Here is a 21,024-nt window from a genome sequence, read left to right on the forward strand (position 1 = left end):
TGCCTGGGGGCACTGCAGGCAGGCAATCAGATGTAGCACATCCTATGTGATTGGTTAGGGAAGCATATTCCTTTTTTCTCTGGTTGATGCTAAGTTGGATACAGGGACAAAAATTAGGGAAGCTGGCAGTTATTGACCAAGTCTGACCGTTGGTCCAATTGCTACAGAGGTTGTGGTCTGGCTTCCTGGGTTGGTGCTGCAAGTTGTGGGTCAGATTCTATTGTCACTTATGGTCTGGCCGCTGTCTGTTATGTGTATGTGTCTCTCCCTGGAATCGCCTCCCTGATATGCTGGGTACACTCCAACCTTTGTCTTAGGTCTTTTCCAGGGGACTTAGCACAAGACCTTCCCCAAGAGATAAGGATGAAATTTAAGTGGCCTATGAGACAGTGGAGCCAGGGGACATGCCCCCAGAGGCCTACCAGCTCTTTGTCTGCCACCTTGCAGGCCACAAAGGTGCCCATCCAGTGTGGGGGTAGCCCTAAGCTTGGCAGCCATGAAAGGGGTCTTCCTCTTCCTGACACACCCTGTGGCTAACGCAGTAATGGTTCCAGAGATGCCCATGCCCTGACCCCGAGACACATTAATATGGCACTTTACAGGGCAAAAAGGACTTTGCAGATGTGATTAAGGACATTGGGGTGGAGGGATTACCCTGCTTACCCAGGTGATCCCTCAGTGTAATCACATGAATCCTTAAAGAGCAGAGAACCTGGTTTTGGACAGAAAAATGTGAAGAGGGGAGACCGGTCAGCGAGATGCCTTCCCTCAGCTGTCAGCAGTCCCCATGTCCCTGGGGTTGCACGAGGCTCTGGACACCAAGGAATCCTGCCCTGTGCCTTTACCTCCTCATCCTCTCTGGCCCCCACCTCTTGCAGGGATTGCCCAGAGTCCCAACTCCAAAACCCCTGAGAAGAGGCAACCCTTTCATACCCTTAGATCTGAAAGCCCGATTCAAGGGGGTGTAGCTCATGGGGGCATGTCAGCAGGGCAGGTAGGGGACAATTAGGGTGAACACACAGTCAATCTACACATGGTCCTTGGCTCTCCTGTGCCAGGTGACAAGTCACACTGCTGTCACTCTTCTGCAGGGTGAGGCTTACATAGCCTTGCTGATGACTATAAAACAAATCTCACTCTTAACACCACCACTTGTTCCCCTCAAGCACACCTTTCTAGGGTCAGGCAGCTCCAAGAATGACCCAAACATCCAGGACCACATGACAAGGGCTGGACTGGCCTCCACTGTCCCCAGCAGTAGCCATATGGAAGCAGCATGGCTATCCTAACAAGGAGCTCCCCACACCTGCATGCCATGCCCTTAGTTGAGCTCTTCCTTCAGCTCTTGTCCCTCTCCTGTCCAAGGACACTCCTATCTAATCACCAGAACCCAACTTAAATATCCCTTCTGTGGATACAGTGCATCCCACCTGTTATGGATGAGTTCCCTGGGGAGCAAATGAGGCAGATGGTGCTGGAGGAACAGGAGCCTGGTGGGGAGTGAGGGCAGTTGGAACTCAGGAGCGGCAGTGGGCATGCAGACATACCCTGCCATGAGCCAACGGGGTTCAGGCTGCCCCTAGGAAAGGGGTGACCCTGACACAGGTGGCTCTCTTCAGCCAAGGATGACCTTTCCAGCAGCTGGGGAAGTGAGCACCCTGGTTCTGCCTTAGAGCCCATTGCTGCCCTGTTCCCACCAAGCAGCTCAGACAGAGTGAGCAGCTCCACCCTCCGCTCTTGCTGGGCAGCACTGACTATCTGAGTGACACCTGTTCTCCCCTCCAGATGAGCTCCTTGGGACCAAGCCTGGGCCTCAGACACCCTCAGGATAGGCACAGATAGTTCTGCTGACAGAGCTCTGGTCTCCAGACATCACCTAGATCTGACTGAAGGGGTGCAGCCTTCTTGAAAACGCTCACAACTAATGTCATGAATCATTGACATAGTGACACAGCCAGGTGGAGAGTCTAGTCCCCACACAGGTATTAGGACTTCTGAGGATACTTACCTAAAAAACACAAGGGTGAGAGGAGCAAAGGAAACACATCCTGCCATGTCAGTACCTGTTCTTGCTCTGGTGACCAAGCAAGAACTCTGAAGCTGGCCAGTATGGTCAGCTGATCAGGCTGACCCACCAAGGCTCTGAACTCTGAAACCCCAAGCTGATAGCTTCCCCATTCCACACAGGAGAATCATGTGTAGAGAGTTAGCAACTCTGTCCTACAAAGTTCACCAGGCTACAGAAAGTAGAGTTTGCCAGATTTGGTAAGTAAAATACAGATGCCCAGTTAAATCTGAATTTCAGATAGTGAATAATTTTTAGTTCACGTATGTCCCATGCAATATGTAGGATATGCTTATACCAATAATTCATCTGTTGTTTCTCTGAAATTCAAATTTATCTTGGCCCTGTATTTTAACTGGCAACCTTAGGTAACCAGATGTCAGAAGCCATGCCAGGCCTCTAAGTCGCCTATACGTAGATGCCACAGAACTGGCAACAAGGAAGACAGGTTGTGTCCAGCCTCTGAGAATCAACTCCACGTCAGTCTGCTGAAAACTGACCAGGCTTGTGGCACCTGAATTCAGTTCCACCCTTTGATCTGGACTTCCATCACAACTAGAAAGGCCTCAGTTCTCCTGGTAAACAGTATTGCCAGCTTTGGCACACTCCCTGGTTTGCTGGCCACTGAAAAGCACATACCCTTGATCTGACCCAGCCACAAACCTGCTTCCTATCCATGTCAGCTGGGGCCTTTTTATTCTAAGAAAAAAGAAAACAACTTGAAAATCCAATTTGAATGGACTACACAGTAAGGGATTTTATGGGAAGTCATACTTGGAAAATCTAGCAGTATGTGAGCCTCAGGATGGGTTTGATTCAGGGGTTATCATGCTTGAATCTCTACAGTTCTCCCCTCTTATGGCTTTCTCTTCAGTCTGGCCTGCCCTTATATACCAAGACAGTTCCCAGCAGCTCTAGGAACTACATACTGTTTTATTCATCCAAGGGAAGAAGAGAGAAAGAAAGAGAGGGAGCAGGATAGAGGAATGGGAGATAGCTTTTCTTTCCTCAACTATGGGAAATAGGTCCTTCACTGGACTCTGACTGGGCCACCTCAGTCACCTGTCCACCTGAAAAAACCAAGTTGATGTGGACCAATCAGAACCCATTCCATGAGCTGGGGTGGTGTCAACCTCTCCTGAACACTTTGGCTACAAGGCCAGCATGCCTACTGCCCCACTGCCCTGCCCTGTCCATTACCAGCATAATGGCAACAGGTGGCATCTTCATTGGATGGGTTAAGTCAGAGAGGGTCCCTTTCGGAGAGGTTTAGACCTGAGTTCTTTCTGGATCCACTTGAAGCAGATAACTTTCCAAAGATGCCCACATCCATGTATCCCCTCCCACTTGCTTTTCTTAAGATGTGACAGTGACACTGTCTCACTGAGAGGTAGGGTCTGCTTTGTTTCCTATCCTCTGAATCTAAATGGGTCTGTGGCTACAGCAGAAGGAACACTACGCTCATTTCTTGGATCACAGCGCCAACATGTGGATAAAATTCTCCTCACACAAATGTGTAAAATACATTCTCTGTGAACAGAGAAATACAAGGACAAAAGAGGGTCTTGTAACCTCACCATTCAGATAACCACCACTTACTTTAAAAAAGAAAGTACAAGCAGAACATAAAGGTATCAGAAGGCCATCAGGTAATCCTCTCAAGAACAACTGGTTCTTGTTTCTTCTATACCTGGTTTAGGTACACAAAAATCTCTCATTCACACAACACATGAGACTCCTGAGGCCACTCACTCCCTGCTCTGCAAGGCTTTGTGATGTTTTGGCCAACAGTCCTTCTGGATGGTATATCAGCACCACCTGCCCTTCTGCATCTGTCCCAGCGCACTTGGGCCACCATCAGAGGCCTCCATTGCCAAACTGGCATCTGCAGGCTAACCAGAGCTCAGGAGTCATACCCCATCCATCCCAGATGGGCCAGTGTCAATGAGGCTGGCACAGACACCCCAGGCCAGGCACTAGGCCAAGCAGGGAAGAGGTGGAGGACAGCAGCAAGGACCCAGAAGCCAGAGCCACACTGCCAGGGCCAGGCCCCTGCTCTGCAGGACATCTTGCAACTTCTTACCCTCTCTTGCCTCAGTCTCCTGCCTCTATAGTAATGGTGCAAGGATCAAGTGAGGAAGTAATCATAATGTGCTGAGAAAGTACCTAGCAAGTACCTAGAGGGAGCTGTCAACCTGCTCCCTCTCACTGTCATCATTTCTATTACTAACTAATTGAGCCCTGGGGCCTGGCTGTGGCTGAGACAGGCAGCATGAAGCAGGGAAGCTCAGGATTTGGAAATAGCAGGATGGTTCAGATGTCCCTTTGGCTTCTCAGCTGTGTGGCTAGGTGGTTGGGGACAAGACAGTGTTAGAACTGATTGGTTCAGGTCAACTGAGCCCCAGTGGGCACAAATGCAAGTTGGGTCCAAGACAGATCCTCAGCCATGAATCCAGTCAGGCTTCATCCAGCCTCTCAGAGCTCCACTCTGGAGTCAGGTCTGTCCTCCCAGGATTCTGGCTTGCATCATGGAGACTCCCCTGCCCCCTCACTGCTCACCCCCAGGCCTCTGCATCCCCCTCACCTTCAGCCTCTCCTCCATGAGACTGGGCCTCCCAGACTCCCAGCCCCTGCAGTGAGGGCCATGGACTGACAGAGGATGTTGGGTACAAGAACAGAAGGTCACTTTTCCTGAGATTAAATGCACATGCTCAGGTCACAGAGCACAAAACTCCAAGCCCAGGATCAACCCAAACTGGTCTTCTGACCCTACACTCATTCTCTCCTCTATAGAAACAACAGATATGCAAAGGAACATCAAATGTCAGATCTTGAAAGTATCCCAAAGGGGCCTGCCAGGCTCTTCCCTTCTGGACAAGGCTGTGGCCTTCAATTGTCTTCTAGGATGCCAGGACTCCAGAACATTCCCAGAACTCAGTGTAATATCGCTGTGTTGCTGAGCAGGTGAATCTGCAAGCAGCCTCCTCTGCTGGAAAGAGCATTGTGGAAAGTCCTGCTAAGCTTAAAAATAAAACAGTCACTTATTTTAACAGCAAAAATGGGTTTATCCAGGAATAGCAGGGAACTGCAACTTGGGACAGGCACGCTCCTGCAAAACCATAGGCAAGTCCAGCAAAGCAGAGGAACATTATTTAATGGAGAAGAAGGAGGAAATTGCAAGTGGTTATTTGAAACCAATGTGTATTGGACAGAAGCAAGAATTCAGGGTGATGACGGTTTCTCATTAGCTGAGTTGCAGAAGTAGTAGATTTCTTGCAGGAGATGCAATGTACATCTTTTCCCTATTGGGATCTGCGATTGATGATTTTTTCCTGTTGGGGACTCTTCTGTTGGGGTCTGTAATTGACAACTCTTCCTGTAATTGGTGTTTAGTGGCAGGGCTCCCCCTTCTAGCCTCTCCACCCCACTTTAGTGAGGTTTCCTTTATTGATCTTCACAGTCCAGACCTCAGGCTGAGCTTCAGAGCTAAGATCAAGCCCAGCCCTAGAATAAGCAAGCTGTGTGACCCCAAGCAAGTGACTTCCCTCCCTGAAGCTCAGTTTTCTCATTTGCAAAGTGGGAACACTGATACCCATCTTAAAGAGTTATGATAACAATTAACTGAGCCAATTTGCTATTGTGCATCCAGGAGGTGATCAACAAACATCGGCTCTTCTGATTATTTCCATCCAGTCAACACACCAACCCTAGGTAGCCTCAGACCTTTTCTGCCTCCACCTGGCACCCCTGCCCTCCATAGCTCCAGATCAGCTGACCTCCCAGAGACTAGGGAGAAGGCCACTGGTCTGGAAGCTATGGACAAACAAACCTTTACCATGTTTTTCAACGGATGAAGCTTTTACAACCTTGCAAGTGCCCAACACACATTGTCCCATTTACCCTCCCATGGATTCTGTGAGATGCATGTTTCATTGCCATTTGTCTTCAGGTGAGTCAACAGGCCTTGGGGGGCTGCCTTCACACTTGCTAAGATTGGACCCTCACAAACCACAAAGAGCCCAGCTTGTGCCCTTTGTGCACATGAGACTCTCAAGGCTCAGAGAGCCTGAAGTCATTTTTTTAGGACATTCTCTCTCCCTTGCTGGCTTTAAGGAAGCCAGTGGCCATGTTGGGAAGGCCCACATGGCTAGGAACTGAGGATGGCCAACAAGCACATGAGCTTGAAAGGGGATCCTTCTCCAGTTGCACCCTTAAATGGGACTCAGTCCCAGTCAACACCTGAATTGTAGCCTGGTGAAGCCCTGAAGCAGAGAACCCAGCTAAGCTGTGCCAGATCCTGACCCGCAATTACTAAGACAATAAACATGTGTTTCAATCTGCCAAGTTTGTAGTTGTTTGCTATGCAGTAATAGGTAATGAATCCAATAACTAGAGCTATGCCATTGGATTTTTCTTGCAAACTTGCAAAGGGAGGGACAGTGGAGGAAACAAGCCAAGCACCCTGAAAGCAGGGCTGCCCGGAAGTTCACACCGTCTGTGCCAAGATGCACCCTCTGCAGTAAAATTCAATGTGTTTGAATTGCCTTGAGGCTGCCAATTGTGTCCATGGGCACAGACACCAATGCCATGACACCCACCTCTCCTGCAGCCCAGCCCCCTGCTGAGGATGAATACCAAACCTGGCACACATGATCAGGGCACAGAGCCTGGCAAGGAGACACCACCTTGGAGCCCTTGTGTCGTGGCCACTGACAGCCAGAGGGTGAGTGTCCACGACTGACACAGCAGACCCAGCAGAAAGTGGTGGCCCTTATTGAATGCCACCATCTACCATCTACACTCTGTGCCAAATGAGCTTTGCTAATAACAGTCCTCCCGATAAATCTGGGTAGCCAGGGACCCGGGAGGCCCCAAGAGTTGATATGGCTTGTCTGATCTCCTACTTGAAAGTCAGTATGACCCAGCAGGAGCCATCTGAGGAAGGCTCAGGCATCTTCTTCCTCCTTGTAGGGCAGTCCTAAAGTCTGGGGGGTTGTACGAACCACCCCAAAGCTAAGACCATACAATGTGCTCTAGCCCAGCCCTGAGCATTTATACTGAGGAAGTCCCCAAACTCTCACCACAACCATCAGGGGGAAACTGAGGCACAGAGAGGCTGTTCCTCACCTAAGGTCCCCAGCTGTTAAGAGGCAGAGCTGAATTCAAACAAATTCAGGCTGTGTGGCTGCAAAGCTCCCACTCTAACTGCTGGGCCGGGAATGTAAAGGGAAACCTCTTGGGTCAGATTCTGTTCTTCCTTCTTCTTTGCCAGTGTGGAGCCAAAGTTGGGAAGTAATCATACACTTAACCAGCAAACACTGCTGTCTGCCCATTTCCAGGTGCAGTAATAACCCAAAGGGAGCATGTTTCCTGGTGATGTTCATTCTCTGAAACTGCAGTCTGCACCCCATTTTCCTGCCCACTTCCTAGGGGGAGATGCCCACTGACACCAACAGGAGGGTGGTCTCCTGCAAGGGGCCACTCAGAACGCTGGAATCTTGGGCCTAAGAAGTATCTTCTTTGGAAAAGGAAACTCAGATCATTCTGCTTCTGAAAATCCCTGTTATTATTTTTTTTAGTTTATTTGAGAGAGAGAGAGAGAGAGAGAGAGAGAGAGAGAGAGAGAGAGATAACAACTGGGGGAGGGGCAGAGAGAGAGAGAATCTCAAACTGGCTCCGCACCGTCAGTACAGAGCCTTGGGGCTCCAACTCAGGAACGGTGAGATATGACCTGAGCCAAACAGGGTCCGCGGCTTAACCAACGCAGCCACCCAGGCGCCCCCGTTATCTTTTTAATGCGTTCTCTTCCATGTATGTTCTGAAGGTAGAAAAATCACGAAGGTTTTGTTCACAGCTTCTCATTTCTCTTCCTCCTCCCCTTGCAAATAATCGGTTTGGAAACTTTTGTAAAGGAAGCGGTTGACTTGGTAGCCCAAAGATGTGGAGGTGAGGAGCTTCTAGTCAAAATGATTCAGCAAGAAACCATCACCGCCCCGCGCCGCCCCAGCCGGAGGCAGGCAGCCCCCACCCCGGCCTGGGGGCGGTTTGCAGGGCGGGGCCCCCCCTGCTCTCCAGCACTGGGCAACGACTACCCCAGTGCTCACCGCTCTCCACGCAGGCAGCCATGCGGCGAGCCCGGGAGCTGCTCGCCTTCTGCTGCCTGGTCTTGAGCACCACCGGGCGCCCTTCGCGAGGTAAGGACAGGGTCTCCCCTGGGCCACTTCGTGTCAGGGCTCCAGGGCTCTGGTCGTCCCCGTGGCGAGGTCCCGAAATTGCCCGACGGCGGCTGGGTGCGCCATGAGCTTCCAGCCAGGTTGCCCAAGTCATGTTGCTGAGCCCCAGGGACTGCCTGGGGCGGGCGGGGGGAGGGGGCGGGCAGGGAAGCGTCCTTTGTTTTCAGCCCCTCCAGAGACCGGGGGCCTGAGAACCGTCCGCCCAAGGGAAGCTTTCCTGTGGCTCCTCCACGGGGACCTAGCCCCGGAATGTCCAATGGTTAGTTCCTGCTGCTGTCCTTCGACTTGGCTCCTGGGAGCCTGAATATCAAATACTTCCTGCCGGTCCAGCGTTGGGGGAGAAGGGGAGGGAGGAAGTCGCTGCTGTGCTCCTGGCAGCTGAGGCAGGAGACTGGGTGACTTGCCCAAGCTACACAGCCAGTGAGCACCTGTCCTCACTAGAGCACGGAGAAGCAGGCGATGCCCTCCCATCACTGGAATCATAGGCCAGGGTCACTGGTGGGGACTTAGAGGGCCCCCACTACACCTCCTTTAACTTATATGGTGGAGGCCTCACATGCCCTCATGGTGACACTGCCTCTGACCTCTGGATTGTCTCAGGTGGGTGCTGCATTTGGGGACATCAGGGACAGGACACCCTGCTTCCTCTCTCTCCTCAACCCTCCTTCTTAGCTCTCATGGTTAGGACCCCCCTTCTCCCCGGGATGCCACTGTCTTCCTGTGCCCCCTACTTAGTGCCCATCCCAGGAGGGGACATCAGGGGAAGAAACTGGATGTTCAGCACATTCCTTCTCAGAACCTTAGTGAAGGGTCTGCTGGAGAGATGTGGAGCCTGCTGTCTTAACTATACTGGGATTTCATTATTCACACTCATTGTCAATTGTTTTGCCACATTCCTCTGCTTGCCTGTTTCCTCACTGAACAAAGCAGGGACAGGAACAGGATTGAGTGGGAAATCCAGAGACAGGTGGCACTGGCCAACTACTAGTGGCCTCTTGCTGGCAGGTGCTCCCTCTGCTGCTGCTTACTGCTGGACCAAACCCTCTCCAATCCATGCCCACACCAGAGCCGCCTGTCCCCTTGGGAGGTAGGGGAGATGGGCTCTAGACAGCAGCAGCCCTCCGCTGTGAGACCTACTCTCTGTCACTGAGCAGCATCTGGAAAGTCCAGAGCCCACACTTACATGCAGAGAGCCTTGGGGCACCATAGACTCCCCAAACCTACTAGCTGTGGAACCTGCAGCCTAGCCTCCCTAAGCCTCAGTGTCACCATCCATGAGATGGGTAAATAACTGCATCACCTTGGAGAGTCCTGACTGTGGGGGCCCATGGAAAGCACTCTCACTGGGTCTGGGGTGCTTGGGAGCCACCCACCCACATCTCTGCTCTGAGTCTCTGCCATGTCTGCCATGCTGATAGCTTCCCCCACCCCCACCCCTCTGATGTAATCCCTTCTGGTGCTTCCTTCATTTGACAGATGAAGGCCCAGCAAGAACCTCAGAAAGAGGGGCTTGGAGGCCCCTCTTGTCTGGTGGATGGACAGAGACAGGAACTCAGCCCAGCCCCAACTCTGCCTCCATGGCTCTGACAGCCTTTCCCTTCCCTCCTCTGAGAACAGATTCCAGAGCCTTCCCATGGGGGAGTAGAGTATGACAGGGCCCCTGATGATGGTGCCATTTGGGCATATGACTTCCCCACACACAGACACTAAACTGCACTGACAGAAATGCAGAGCCCCATGGCAGCTTCCCTCTCTGATCCCTTCAGGACTTGGGAAATTGCTGCATCATTGTCCTTAGCCCATCTGTTGTCTCTCTGGGAGGCTCCACTGGGCTGCCATGTCATACTCTGCCTCCCTCCCCTGCCCCTAGCCAAACTTGCAGTGGCCCATCTTCCCATTTACAGGGCTGCCAGAGCAGAGGCCCCAGAGACCAGCAGCCACCACTCTTTCCACCTGTAAGATGACATGAGTTCTTGTTACCAGTAGCAAGGGCTAGGTACACCTGCCACACCCAGAGACCACCACCAGCAAGGTTCACACTCCCCTGCATCCTGGGAAGGGGCCCTGAGAACTGCTATAGGCTGCATCTGGGCCCATGGGGGTCACCTGTTTACCCTCAGCGACCTCTGCTGTAGCCATATTGCATATTTGATATTTGTTAATCATTACACTATTCATGTCATTTGTCCATAAAACTTCATTTGTACTGGCTCCTGTCTTCTCATCACTGCTCTGTGAGGCCAGTGCCATTAACATCCCTATTTTACAGAGAAGGATACAGAGGCTCAGAGAGGGGTAGGCAACTTGCCCAAGACTTCACAGCCTGAGAAGCATAGCTGGGATTCAAATTCTGAGCATGCGTCAGTGGGTTAAATCAAGGACTAACCATATGTAGCCTCAAAAGGATGGGCCTATCCTTAACTGAGAGCCCCCAGAACACAGCTGGGTGGGTGCAGCCCCATGGAATTCATGGCAATGACCCAGACTTACTGAATTTTTGTGTCTTACAAGAAGAGCACATGGATATGGGGCTCAGGGTGACATCTCCAGGTAGGGGCAGTACCCTACCCCAGTGGACCCCAGTACCCATGAGCCTAACATTCACTACCCACCACCCAAGTTCTTAAGCATAGCCTTCCAGACTGTAAGCTCTAGGAGCAGGAACCTATAGGGCCCCCTCCCCATGGGTCTCAACACCTGACCCACAACAAGGGCTCAGAGATGCTGTTGGGGAAAGCCCAGCGTGGATGTGTCCAAGCAGCTGCACAGAGGAAACCACCCCAGGTGACAGGGGAAGAGGCATCTGCAGGGACTGTCAGCATTTGGCTCTTGGGCACCCTGGTTCCCTTCTCAGGGATAGTTTCACAAGCTGGGGTTCCCTCCACCTCCAGTAGAACACTCCTGAAAGAGAAAGGTGATGGGGAACCCCAGCCTCCCCAGAGCACCCCCTTTTCCTTCCACTTGCAGGAACTAGCCCCCCCTCATAACTGGGACCCCCAAAGTAGCAATCAGGGTGGGGCAGGGCAGGCCGGAGGGGACCACAGCTCTCTCCAAAGGGTCTAGTCTTCCAAACAGCTTCAGTACTTGGGACACATGACCAGCATCCTGGGTTCTACTGCCTTCCTACAGGACATGTGTCCAACACATCTTAGTTTTTCAGAAAAGTAAATTAAGGAACATCTACCAAAAGCATTTACTACTGGATTATTTTACCAGCTGTTCTTGGTGAGGAAGTCTTTGCCCCATGTCTCTTACAGACATTGCTTGTAAGTTTGGTGGTAATTCCAAGGCAGATTACTCCTCTTTACTCTGTGTAGAAACAGTCAACTGTTGCAGCAGGTAACATCCTGGCAGTGTCCCCAAGCTTTGGCATCATCTGTCCAATTGTGGATTTCATTTAAACTCTTAGGTGTTCTGGGGCCTGTACATGCAGTACTCCCCTTAGAGAGGAGGTGCTCGGAGAGCACCTTGGGGTGGCCTCCAGAGCCTGGCACACAAACAGGGGTCAGTGTCATACTCTGAAGGAAAGGGTGTGGAGGCAGATGGAGAACAGGACAGGATGTTGGGAGTAGGAATCATTTGGGATTTATATGGAAAGTTACATTTTTAAGCAAGGAATAGCAGAACATTTCCTTGAAGCTCTGCTTCCCATTCTGATCAGAGGGAGAGGAGACTTTTAGACTCCTCTGGGTGTTGAACAAGGAGGAGGGGTGGTTTATGGAAGACGACAGGGGGAGATCCCCTGGGGCAGGCCCCAAGCAGCTGCGGAGACTGTGGGATCCCCGGCTGCCCCCTAGCTGATTCCTACCCACAGGTTCTGCTGCAGTGCCCGCTGTCCTGGGCCTGCTGAGTGCACGGCCCCTGGGAGGAGGCTACAGCAGCCTCAGATAAGCAGCCCCCTAACTTTAGCATCTTGCATCTGCACCCCAAGTGTTCAGTCCTGGGTGCTGTTACAACTGCATGCTGGGGGCGGACCTCGGTCCCCCACTCAGCCCAGCACAGCCTGCTGTCTCCCTCATCTGCCCCCAGGTCCCCCTGTGCCCTGGTGTCTTGCCTAGTCTCTTGAGTCATTTTCTTCAAGATCAGCTACAGTTATTCCTCTCCTGAGAGCATGAAGGGTCCCTGGGCATCCTGCTCCCGGGGCTGCTCTGGCAGAGCCTGCATGCCCTCCTTTCATACTTGTCCACCCTGACCAGGCCCCACAAGGGACATCTGCCCACCTTCATCTTTGCTGTTCCCCCAGGCTTTGTGCCCTTCTGGGTGTGCCCCCCACTCACTCCCCAGCTGGCATCAGAACCATTCAGGCTGTGATGCAGAATCTGGGACTGCATTCCCTAGGGAAGGCCCACCTGCCTGGGCAGGGGCAGCACAGTGCAGCTCCATGCAGAATTTCTCATTTCTCCTCACAAAACTGCTCCTCTGCCCATTGCTCTTTCTATTGTCACCCAGGCCATCACCATGTCCCCAGTCTGAATCCTGGATCAACCTTTGCTTGCTGCCCCCGCCCCCCAGCCTCCAGCTGCCCTGTCAGTCCTGTCTTAGCACAGCCTTGTCCTCTTCACCTGGGTCACCTCCACAGTTTTTTCAGTGGCCTCCCATTTGCCAGCCTCCACCCCCTCCCCCCAGGGCTCTCTTCTTGCCCAGTGTCAGCTTCCTGGGAGCCTCCCGGCCTGCTCACCTCCCCTTCCAACCTCCCCTCCAGGACTGTGGGCTCCCCAGGCTCTGAGTCATTTGGCATTACCTGTAGTGTAGCACCTACAAGAAATACTTCTTGGATGAGAAAAAAAAAAAAATGTTTGGTCTTTATAATTATTTGAAGCTGATTTAAACCCACTCTGCACTCCTCTGGGGCCTTAGTCTCTCCTGGGTGGAATGGGGACACATGCTGCCCTTGGTTGTGACAAGAAAAGAACAGTTCTGGCTGTCCTGCTCCCCAGACTTCAGCTGCATAGCACACACCCAGATGCCCCATCCCTGATGACAGCCCAGGGCCCCCTTCGTGTGGGAGGGGCTCACCCCTGGCCCAGGCCACCCAGGCTGCCCTGTCATCTCTTGCTCAGAACCCACGTGGTGGCTCCTGTTCTTCTCTGAAGGACCACTGCCTCTTTGGGACATTGATTCTCCATGAAAAGCCTTTCCCTGTTGATTTCTCTTGAAGGATCCTAAAAATAGATTTGACTTTTCAACTTTTTTTTTTTTAATTAAAAACTGTTCAGACAACTGTGCTGATGAAGTTTTACTGACTTGAAGCCTACATTTTAGGAAATGTGGTTAAATAAAAATAAACCAACTTCAGTGTTTTCCCTAAACTTTTTGTAACATTACCGAAATTGCTCAGGAACCAACATCACATGTTTGAACAGGACACTTATCTGAGGTTAGGCCGCACTTATTTTCACTTCATTTTTTAATCCTGTTAAATTCAAGGAAAATTAAATTTAATATGTTTTATTTAAAAAGCCATTAGCAGTGGTTACCTTTGAGATCATGAGTGACTTCTAATTTTGTTCTTATATTCTTCTGTATTTCTTTAATGTCCCACCAAAAATACATAAGCTTATAATCAGAAAAAGCAATAAATGTAATTTATACAAAGCAAAAAATAGAAGTCATATTGATCCATAGCAAGGGGGGGGGGGTGGTCCTCTAATCTCTGAGAGCAGGAATAACATTAGAGCTTCAATCCTTGTGCCAACGTGGCTTCATTCTTTCTCTGCCATCTAGACTACATTGATGAGCAGAAATGAAGCTATCAAAATGGTTTTTTGTTTAAACTAAAGATCATGCTACACTTCCTGTGGTCAACAGGCACAGGTGCTAGAGGAGCAGGCCCTGGGCCCAGCCCCTCCCTCCTCACGTTAGCATGTTTGTGTGCAGGGGCCAGGAGGCCCCCCCAGTAACACCACCTGAGTCACAACCACGTGGGAAGCTGGGGAAATGCAGGTTCCAGGGCCTGACCCAGCCCAACCAGCCAAGCTGCTGGTGCTCAAGGATCACAAGTAGTTTTCCTTGTTTCCATCTTCAGAGACTTTAACCAAAGACTGTCCTGTGAGGGCTGGATTCCTGCAAGAGAATCCCAGTGTTGTAAGGGACAAAGCTATGAGGGAAACTGAGGCCAGCAGATGGCCATAACCCTGTGTTGGTAAGGGCACCAGCAGTATGCTGTTTTCACAGGGGACAGAGGGCAGGTCCTTGGGGCTGCTAAAGCTTTGGGAGCCTCGCAGAGGTATCATGGGCTTAGTCTTGATGTTTCGCCTTTGGCCCAAGGAACCAGCTGGGGAAGATCCATCTGCCAGGCGGGGCCCTGCTTGGTCAAGCAGTGCTGGCCCTCCCCAGACAGCAGGAAGCCCAGGGCCACAGAACACACAGACCTGTACCTTCCCATGCCAGTCCTCCTTCCATTGTACTACTCACACAGGGGAGGGGAGAGCAACCAGCCAGTGCCCACCTCCCATCCCACCTGTCCTGGTTCTCACACTTGGCAGGGGTCTCATGTACACAAGGTGTACAGCATACAAGGCACTGTGTGCACAAGGGGGTCTTGTGCCATAGCAGGGGCACAGCACACAAGGCACCATCCTGCTCAGCACTTCCTAGGCCCAGCCAGCCCACTGGCCCTATCTAACCCCTACCCCCACTCCCATACAAGGTAACAGGCATTTCCCTCAGCCCCCTTCTGTCAGTCCCCATGGGTGGGGGACTCCTTGTCCCCAATGGAACATCCCAATGCAGCTTCCATTCTAGAAGCTCCCAGAGCTTCTATTAAAGCTCTGTTGAACTTACACTGCCACTTCCTCCCCTCAAGTTGAGATTTCTTGACAACCCAGGGAACCAGCAAGTATCTTGACTCCCTGAAGGCCTGCATGCCTTGTCACCATTATCTTCCTCAACCCAAATACACTTGAGTGTCTCTGACCTGAGCCAGACTTGTCTCTCAGGAGGGGATGGGGTGGGCTGGGGTGGACTGGGGACAGGTCAGGACTAATCTCTCCACCTTACATATGCTTAGCCCGGAAGCTTGGTTAGTGCTGCTGCTACCCACACATCCTGAGTCTCCACTTCCTGCTGTTTCGGCACCTCTGCCTGGTGCTAAACTCAGGCCTCCCCTGACTGAACATAGCCGCCTGAACCACAGGTGCTCCCCAAGGTCACAGTAGAGGGAAGCAAAGTCTCAGAGCAGCTCAGGACACCATGTCCCTATCTATACCCACAGCCACAACCACGTGTAGCTACTGAGCACCTGAAATGTGGCCATGCTACTGAGGAGCTGATTGTCACAATCTGTTTAATTTAGTTAATGAAATAAAACCACTCAGCTCAGGATCATCTCTGGCATGCTAATATTTCAGGGAACTCTGGGAGAAAGTCTTAGTAAAGCAGTTTACAAATGTAAAATCCTCTTCCCATTCTCCCTCCCACCAGTTTATTTAGACTTTTCCCTCCAAACTTTTGACTTTTTATTTAAAAAAATTTTTTTATTATTATTTTTTACATTTATTTATTTTTGAGAGACAGAGAGACAGAGCATTAGTCGGGGAGGGATAGAGAGAGAGGGAGACACAAAATCCGAAGCAGGCTCCAGGCTCTGAGCTGTCTGTCAGCACAGAGCCCAACGCAGGGCTCGAACTCACAAAACCATGAGATCATGACCTGAGCCAAAGTTGGACGCTTAACTGACTGAGCCACCCAGGTGCCCCTGACTTTTTAATACACCAGTTGTCCACTGTAGAAAAATTGACAAATACTGTAGAAAAACTGACAAACAGAGAAACCTAAATTCACCATGAGATGAGCCACCAACCAGAAAAGGCCACCATTGGCTTGTTGTGATACAGAACCTGTGGGGCTTTTTTTTTTTTTTTTTAAGTTTATTTATTTATTTGGACAGAGCATGAGCGGGTAAGGGGCAGAGATAGAGGGGGACAGAGAATCTAAAGCAGGCTCTACACTGTCAGCACAGAGCCAGATGTAGGACTTGAACTCACAAAACTGTGAAATCATGACCTGAACCAAAATCAAGAATCAGATGCTCAACCAACTGAGCCACCTGGGCACCCAATATATTCGTGTTTTCTTTATAATAGTTTGTAACCCGAATTGGCACACACCCATGCCTCGGCTCTCAGCCCTTCTCTACCATACCCTCCTTGCTTCAGCCACGCTGGGGTCCTGGGCCCTCAGACTCCTCTGCCCTCCTGGCCCACAGCTTGCCCCCGGGCTCTCTGTACAGATTTGTGCAGATGGCACAGCCTGATCCTGCATCTCCTGTGGACAGACCCCTGCACAGCTCCTGCCTTGCTTCACCTGCTTGCTTCTCTAGTGTTTGTCTTGCCTGTTTATTTACGGAATGTGAACTCCAGTGAACATAGATTCTGCACCCCCTGAGCCTGCGGGATGAGGAGGGCTCCAGAAGGGCCAGTGAGTGAGCTGGACAAATAAATAAAGTCAGGTCCTTCTTCAGAGTGTGGCCTGGCTCTGCTTCTGTGGGAGCTGAAAGCAGAGGATGTGGAGAGCAGGGCAGGGGTGTGGGGGTCCCTAGTTCTGCCAGGCTCTGTCAAGCACTGAGGGACCCAGCTGCTGGGGGAGAAGCCCCTCATGTTGTTTACCCCATCTTTTATCCAAATATGGGCCTCTGTGGAATAGGAAGAGCATGGAAGGATGAAAGCAAGCCAGCCATCCCTCCCTCCACCATACACCAGCTCTGCAGTGGAGCTGGGTGGGAACGTCGCCCAGGCCTGACCCCCATCCTCAGACTTGTATCCAGAACAGCACAGAAGGAGGCAGAACGTGAGGGGTACTGGGCTATGCTGCTGCCAGGAGCTGGGGCCCCTGGGGAGGCCAACCCAGAGCCTGGAAGCTGGGCAGATTCTGACAAGAGTCACTGAGGCAGGGTACAGTAGGAGTGTAACCACAAGTAAGAAAGTAGGACAGGCCTTTGGGCACTTCCCCATGGTCCACTTCTTGGGGACAAGCTGAGGAGCTGGGGCCAGATGGTGGTGGCCTCAAAGGCCAACTGGGGTGATTCTTCTAACCCCTGGGGCTGCATCCTGCCCAGAGGCTCTGCCACCTGGAGACATGTTTCGGTTTTCTTTAATGCATTAGAAATGAACCTGGGTTCTGAAGGAGGCTGTGTGGGCAGGCACAGAGACAGGACTATATTTTATTCATCACCAGACACCTCACTGCACCTGGTCCTCAGCTCTGAGTAGGGAGCAACCATGGGGACGCATGATAAATGCCGTGTGGGATGTGGGGTGGCTGGTTGAGGGGGTAGGTAGATGGCTGGAGGCCACACTGGGAGCAGACAGGAGAACCAAGGTATGAGGTGCAACACTGGCCTGAGGACCCTGCTAACAGTAATGTTCTTGTCTAGTTCTGTGCTTCTCTCTTTCAGATTTTTGTGCCCAGACCCTTAACTCAGATGTGAAACCAGGATTTCCTAAAACAATAAACCCCAATGACTCAGCAGTCCTCAAAGCAGCCAGACACAGCGTTGAAAGGTTCAACAACTGCACAAATGACATCTTCTTGTTCAAGGAGTCCCACATCAGCAGAGCCCTGGTCCAGGTGAGGGTCTGGGTCTCACCAACAGCCCGTCAAGGACATCCCTAAGAGGCCAGGCTGCAGTGACTCCTATCTTACCAGGGGCTGGCCCAGCTAGTACCCATCCATCAAGAACACAGACCCAGGCAGGCCAGGAGGCTGAGAGCAGCAGCCACACAAACAGCCCATGAGCAGCCAAAGCCAGAGTCACCAAGGGCACAGCCAAAAGGCCCTGAGCCACCTCTTACGAAAGCATGCTTCTGGGAGGAGCCATCAGGTTGTGGCCCACAGCACATCTGGAACTAAAACAAGGAGGGCAGGGGCGGAACGGGGCAACTGGCACTGGGCATGCTGAAGGCTGCTGGGTGGGAGTGGGGGGTGGTGGTAGTGGGAAGAAGTGGAAAGCCACCCCACAGGAACCAAAGCGAGGAAAGCATTGCCCCTGCAGAGTGCACACACTTGCATCACCCATCAGAGCCCCTGCCCTGTCTTGCCCCCGCAGCAGCCCCATAGGACATCTTGCCATTTTCCATTTGGGCCATGTTTTTCACTCACAGAGCTTTGCCCAAACCACTGCCCCTTACCCACACACAAACCCCAAGGAAAGGTGGTGAGGTGGTCCTACTCTAACAGTTTTTACACATACTAATAATGGTACCCCTGTGTAACAAGATTATTGGAAATTCTAAACATCTTTATACTTTTTGAAAATTGCAAACTCATTTATTTTTGAGAGAAAGCATAAGTGGGGTAGGGGCACAGAGACAGAGGGACAGAGAATACCAAGCAGGCTCCAGGCTGACAGAAGAGTGCTTGATGTGGGGCTTTAATTCACAAACCATGAGATCGTGACCTGAACCCAAGTTGGATGCTCAACTGACTGAGCCACCCAGGTGCCCCAAAACTGCAAACTTGTTAAAGGGCAGCATATTTTTATGATCAGAAAGTGTGTTGTAGAAAGGCAGTCTGGTGTACAGTGGGCTTTGAAAAGCTGTCCCATGGAAATAGCCAAAGTGTTAGCTCTGCAGGGACTCCCCTCAAGGGGCTGTGGGATCTTCTCAAGCCTGGCTCTCACCTCCTGCGGGAACACCATAAGCTCATGATGCTCCTGCTGGTGCTCGAGGGCCTACAGGAGCTGGTGGATGGGAGGTTATCCCTTGGTGACATTGGGGACTTTATTTCACCTGGTTCTTAGTGGGGCTGAGGCTTTATTGAGAGACCACAAACAAGGAGATGATCCAGGTTGCTGCCACATGCAAGTGGAGAAGATCTATTTTGAAACTGGGAAAAAATTAACCACGGCTGGCATGCAGGGCAGGGACTAACCAGCAGGTCAGCACAGGCTACAGGTGAGTGTTGGGCGTGAAGGGGGCATCAGTTCACCTTCACGGGCACAGGGCCCATCCCTGCTGATGGAGAGTTCTGGGCAGGAAGGAAATGTCTTGGACACAGAGCCGCAGTCTCACCTGGGAACCAAGAACTGGTGCCATGAGCAGGACCAACATGAATGGGTAAGAAGGGAGGGTTCTGGGGTCTAGGCAGCAGTGTCCCTCCAGAGCTCTCTGGTGAGTCCCAGATAGGCCTGCACACCCTCAGCCCCTTTCCAGGGGTCACGTCCAGGCTTCTCTCCTCCCTGTCTCCATGCCTCCTGCTGGTGTGGCCAAGTAACACAGATGTGGCCTGTTTCCCCCTTAGATTGTGAAGGGTCTGAAGTACATGCTGGACATGGAGATTGGCAGAACTTCTTGCAAGAAGACCCAGCACCCTAGTCTAGACAACTGTGACTTCCAGACCAACCACACCTTACAACGGGTAATCAAAGGGGTCTCGCCTCCTTACACGTACTCACTGCTGTCCCAGCCCCTACCCGCTCCCTAGGACTTTGGGAAACACCCCCTTCATCACCTCTCTGCCTGCAAAGTTCCAAATCTCACTCACAGACCCAGGAGAACACAGAGATGAGACTCCCAAGAGAGCACCTCAACCTGCCCACCCCACACTTCCTCCTACCTGAGGGACACACCTCCAGGAAATAAACACCACGAACTTCCGGACAGGGGTAGTTACAGCAAAAAGAGTTTTCAAACAGTTCAGAAATTATAGACACACATATACATGCAGGGAGAGAGCAAATGTGGCAAAATTCAATTTGCAAATGAAAGAAGTATATATTCTTGAATCACTCTTTCAACTTCTCTGTAGATGTGAAATTCTTCAAAACAACTTGGGGCAGGAGGAGAGCTTGATAAGGAAAATGCACACACACACAGGTATGTGTGCACATGCACAGCCCACAGGCAGCAGCACCAGAACTTAACCTCTGTGGAGCATGTCGGGAGGGCGGCCTCTGCCCCAGGAAGATTCTCAGGAGGATTCTTCTTTGTTTCAGACTTTCAGTTGCTACTCTGAAGTTTGGGTCATCCCCTGGCTCCAGAGGTTCGAGGTGCCCGTCCTCCACTGTCAGTGACTTCCACCTCACAGCAAGACTGCACCTGTGCTGTTTACTGTGCTCAGTCACAGCCCTGTCCTGGCTGTCACAGACCCTTGGACCTTCTAGAGGAGCTCAGCAGTGAGCAGAAGTGCCCACAGGTTCACTGCAAAGTAGCCAGAGTGGAAGAAAAAGATACTGCCCCTGGCTAGATTATTTCACATTTTTTTCTAAACTTCATTTTACTAATGCTGTGTCCCAGACAGATTTGGGGTCTGGACACACAGGAGCGAGTCCTCTGGTGGGAATTTTTCAGGTTCTGGACCCCTGAGCAAGCCCAATTACCCTGTGGTCCCACGCTCACCAATGAAAAGCCCAGAGATCCATCCCTCTGACTGAATAACTGTTACAGCACTGGGCAGAGGACCCAAGTCTGCTATTAAGCACCTTTGCCCTTTCATGGATGAATAAAGTCATGAATAAATAGGAATAAAGAACTGACCATCTCAAAGCATCTTTAAAGGGACAGTTAGGAGGGTGAGGTGTTGTGAGGGGTGCCCCTCACTTAGTGGTCTAATGAGTATAAGTGACTTCCATAAAGCCCCTTGGAGGCTTTTCCAGCCACTCACTGCTAGCTAAAATATACTGAAGACCAAAGCAGCCAAAACAGGCCAGCATATATCTACATCATGAACTGGCAGGACAGAAAGCACCCCACTTTGGAGGGCACTTACCCTCCAGCTGGGTATTCTTCT

General features: G+C 51.4%; 1 protein-coding gene across 5 annotated transcripts; it reads left to right on the plus strand.

The window, feature by feature from the left end:
* Positions 1–8,109: 8,109 nt before the first annotated feature.
* Positions 8,110–20,770, plus strand: CST7 (cystatin F). Of its 5 annotated transcripts, XR_002076701.2 has the most exons (5): positions 8,111–8,259; positions 17,672–17,865; positions 19,537–19,653; positions 20,044–20,111; positions 20,231–20,770. XR_002076701.2 is itself a non-coding variant. In XM_019437205.2 (4 exons), exons 1-4 carry the CDS (start codon positions 8,190–8,192, stop codon positions 20,047–20,049), a joined length of 387 nt encoding a protein of 128 aa, XP_019292750.1. In that variant the 5' UTR covers positions 8,111–8,189; the 3' UTR covers positions 20,050–20,202. The 5 variants fall into 5 exon arrangements, 3 of the variants coding, with proteins under 3 accessions (XP_019292750.1, XP_019292748.1, XP_019292749.1); XR_002076700.2 differs by having other exon boundaries at positions 8,110–8,259; positions 19,537–20,111; XM_019437205.2 differs by lacking the exon at positions 20,231–20,770 and having other exon boundaries at positions 20,044–20,202.
* Positions 20,771–21,024: the final 254 nt, after the last annotated feature.

The sequence above is a fragment of the Panthera pardus genome, unplaced genomic scaffold, assembly GCF_024362965.1.
Source record: "Panthera pardus isolate Hobbes unplaced genomic scaffold, ASM2436296v1 HiC_scaffold_25, whole genome shotgun sequence".
In the NCBI taxonomy this organism is placed as follows: Eukaryota; Metazoa; Chordata; class Mammalia; order Carnivora; family Felidae; genus Panthera; species Panthera pardus.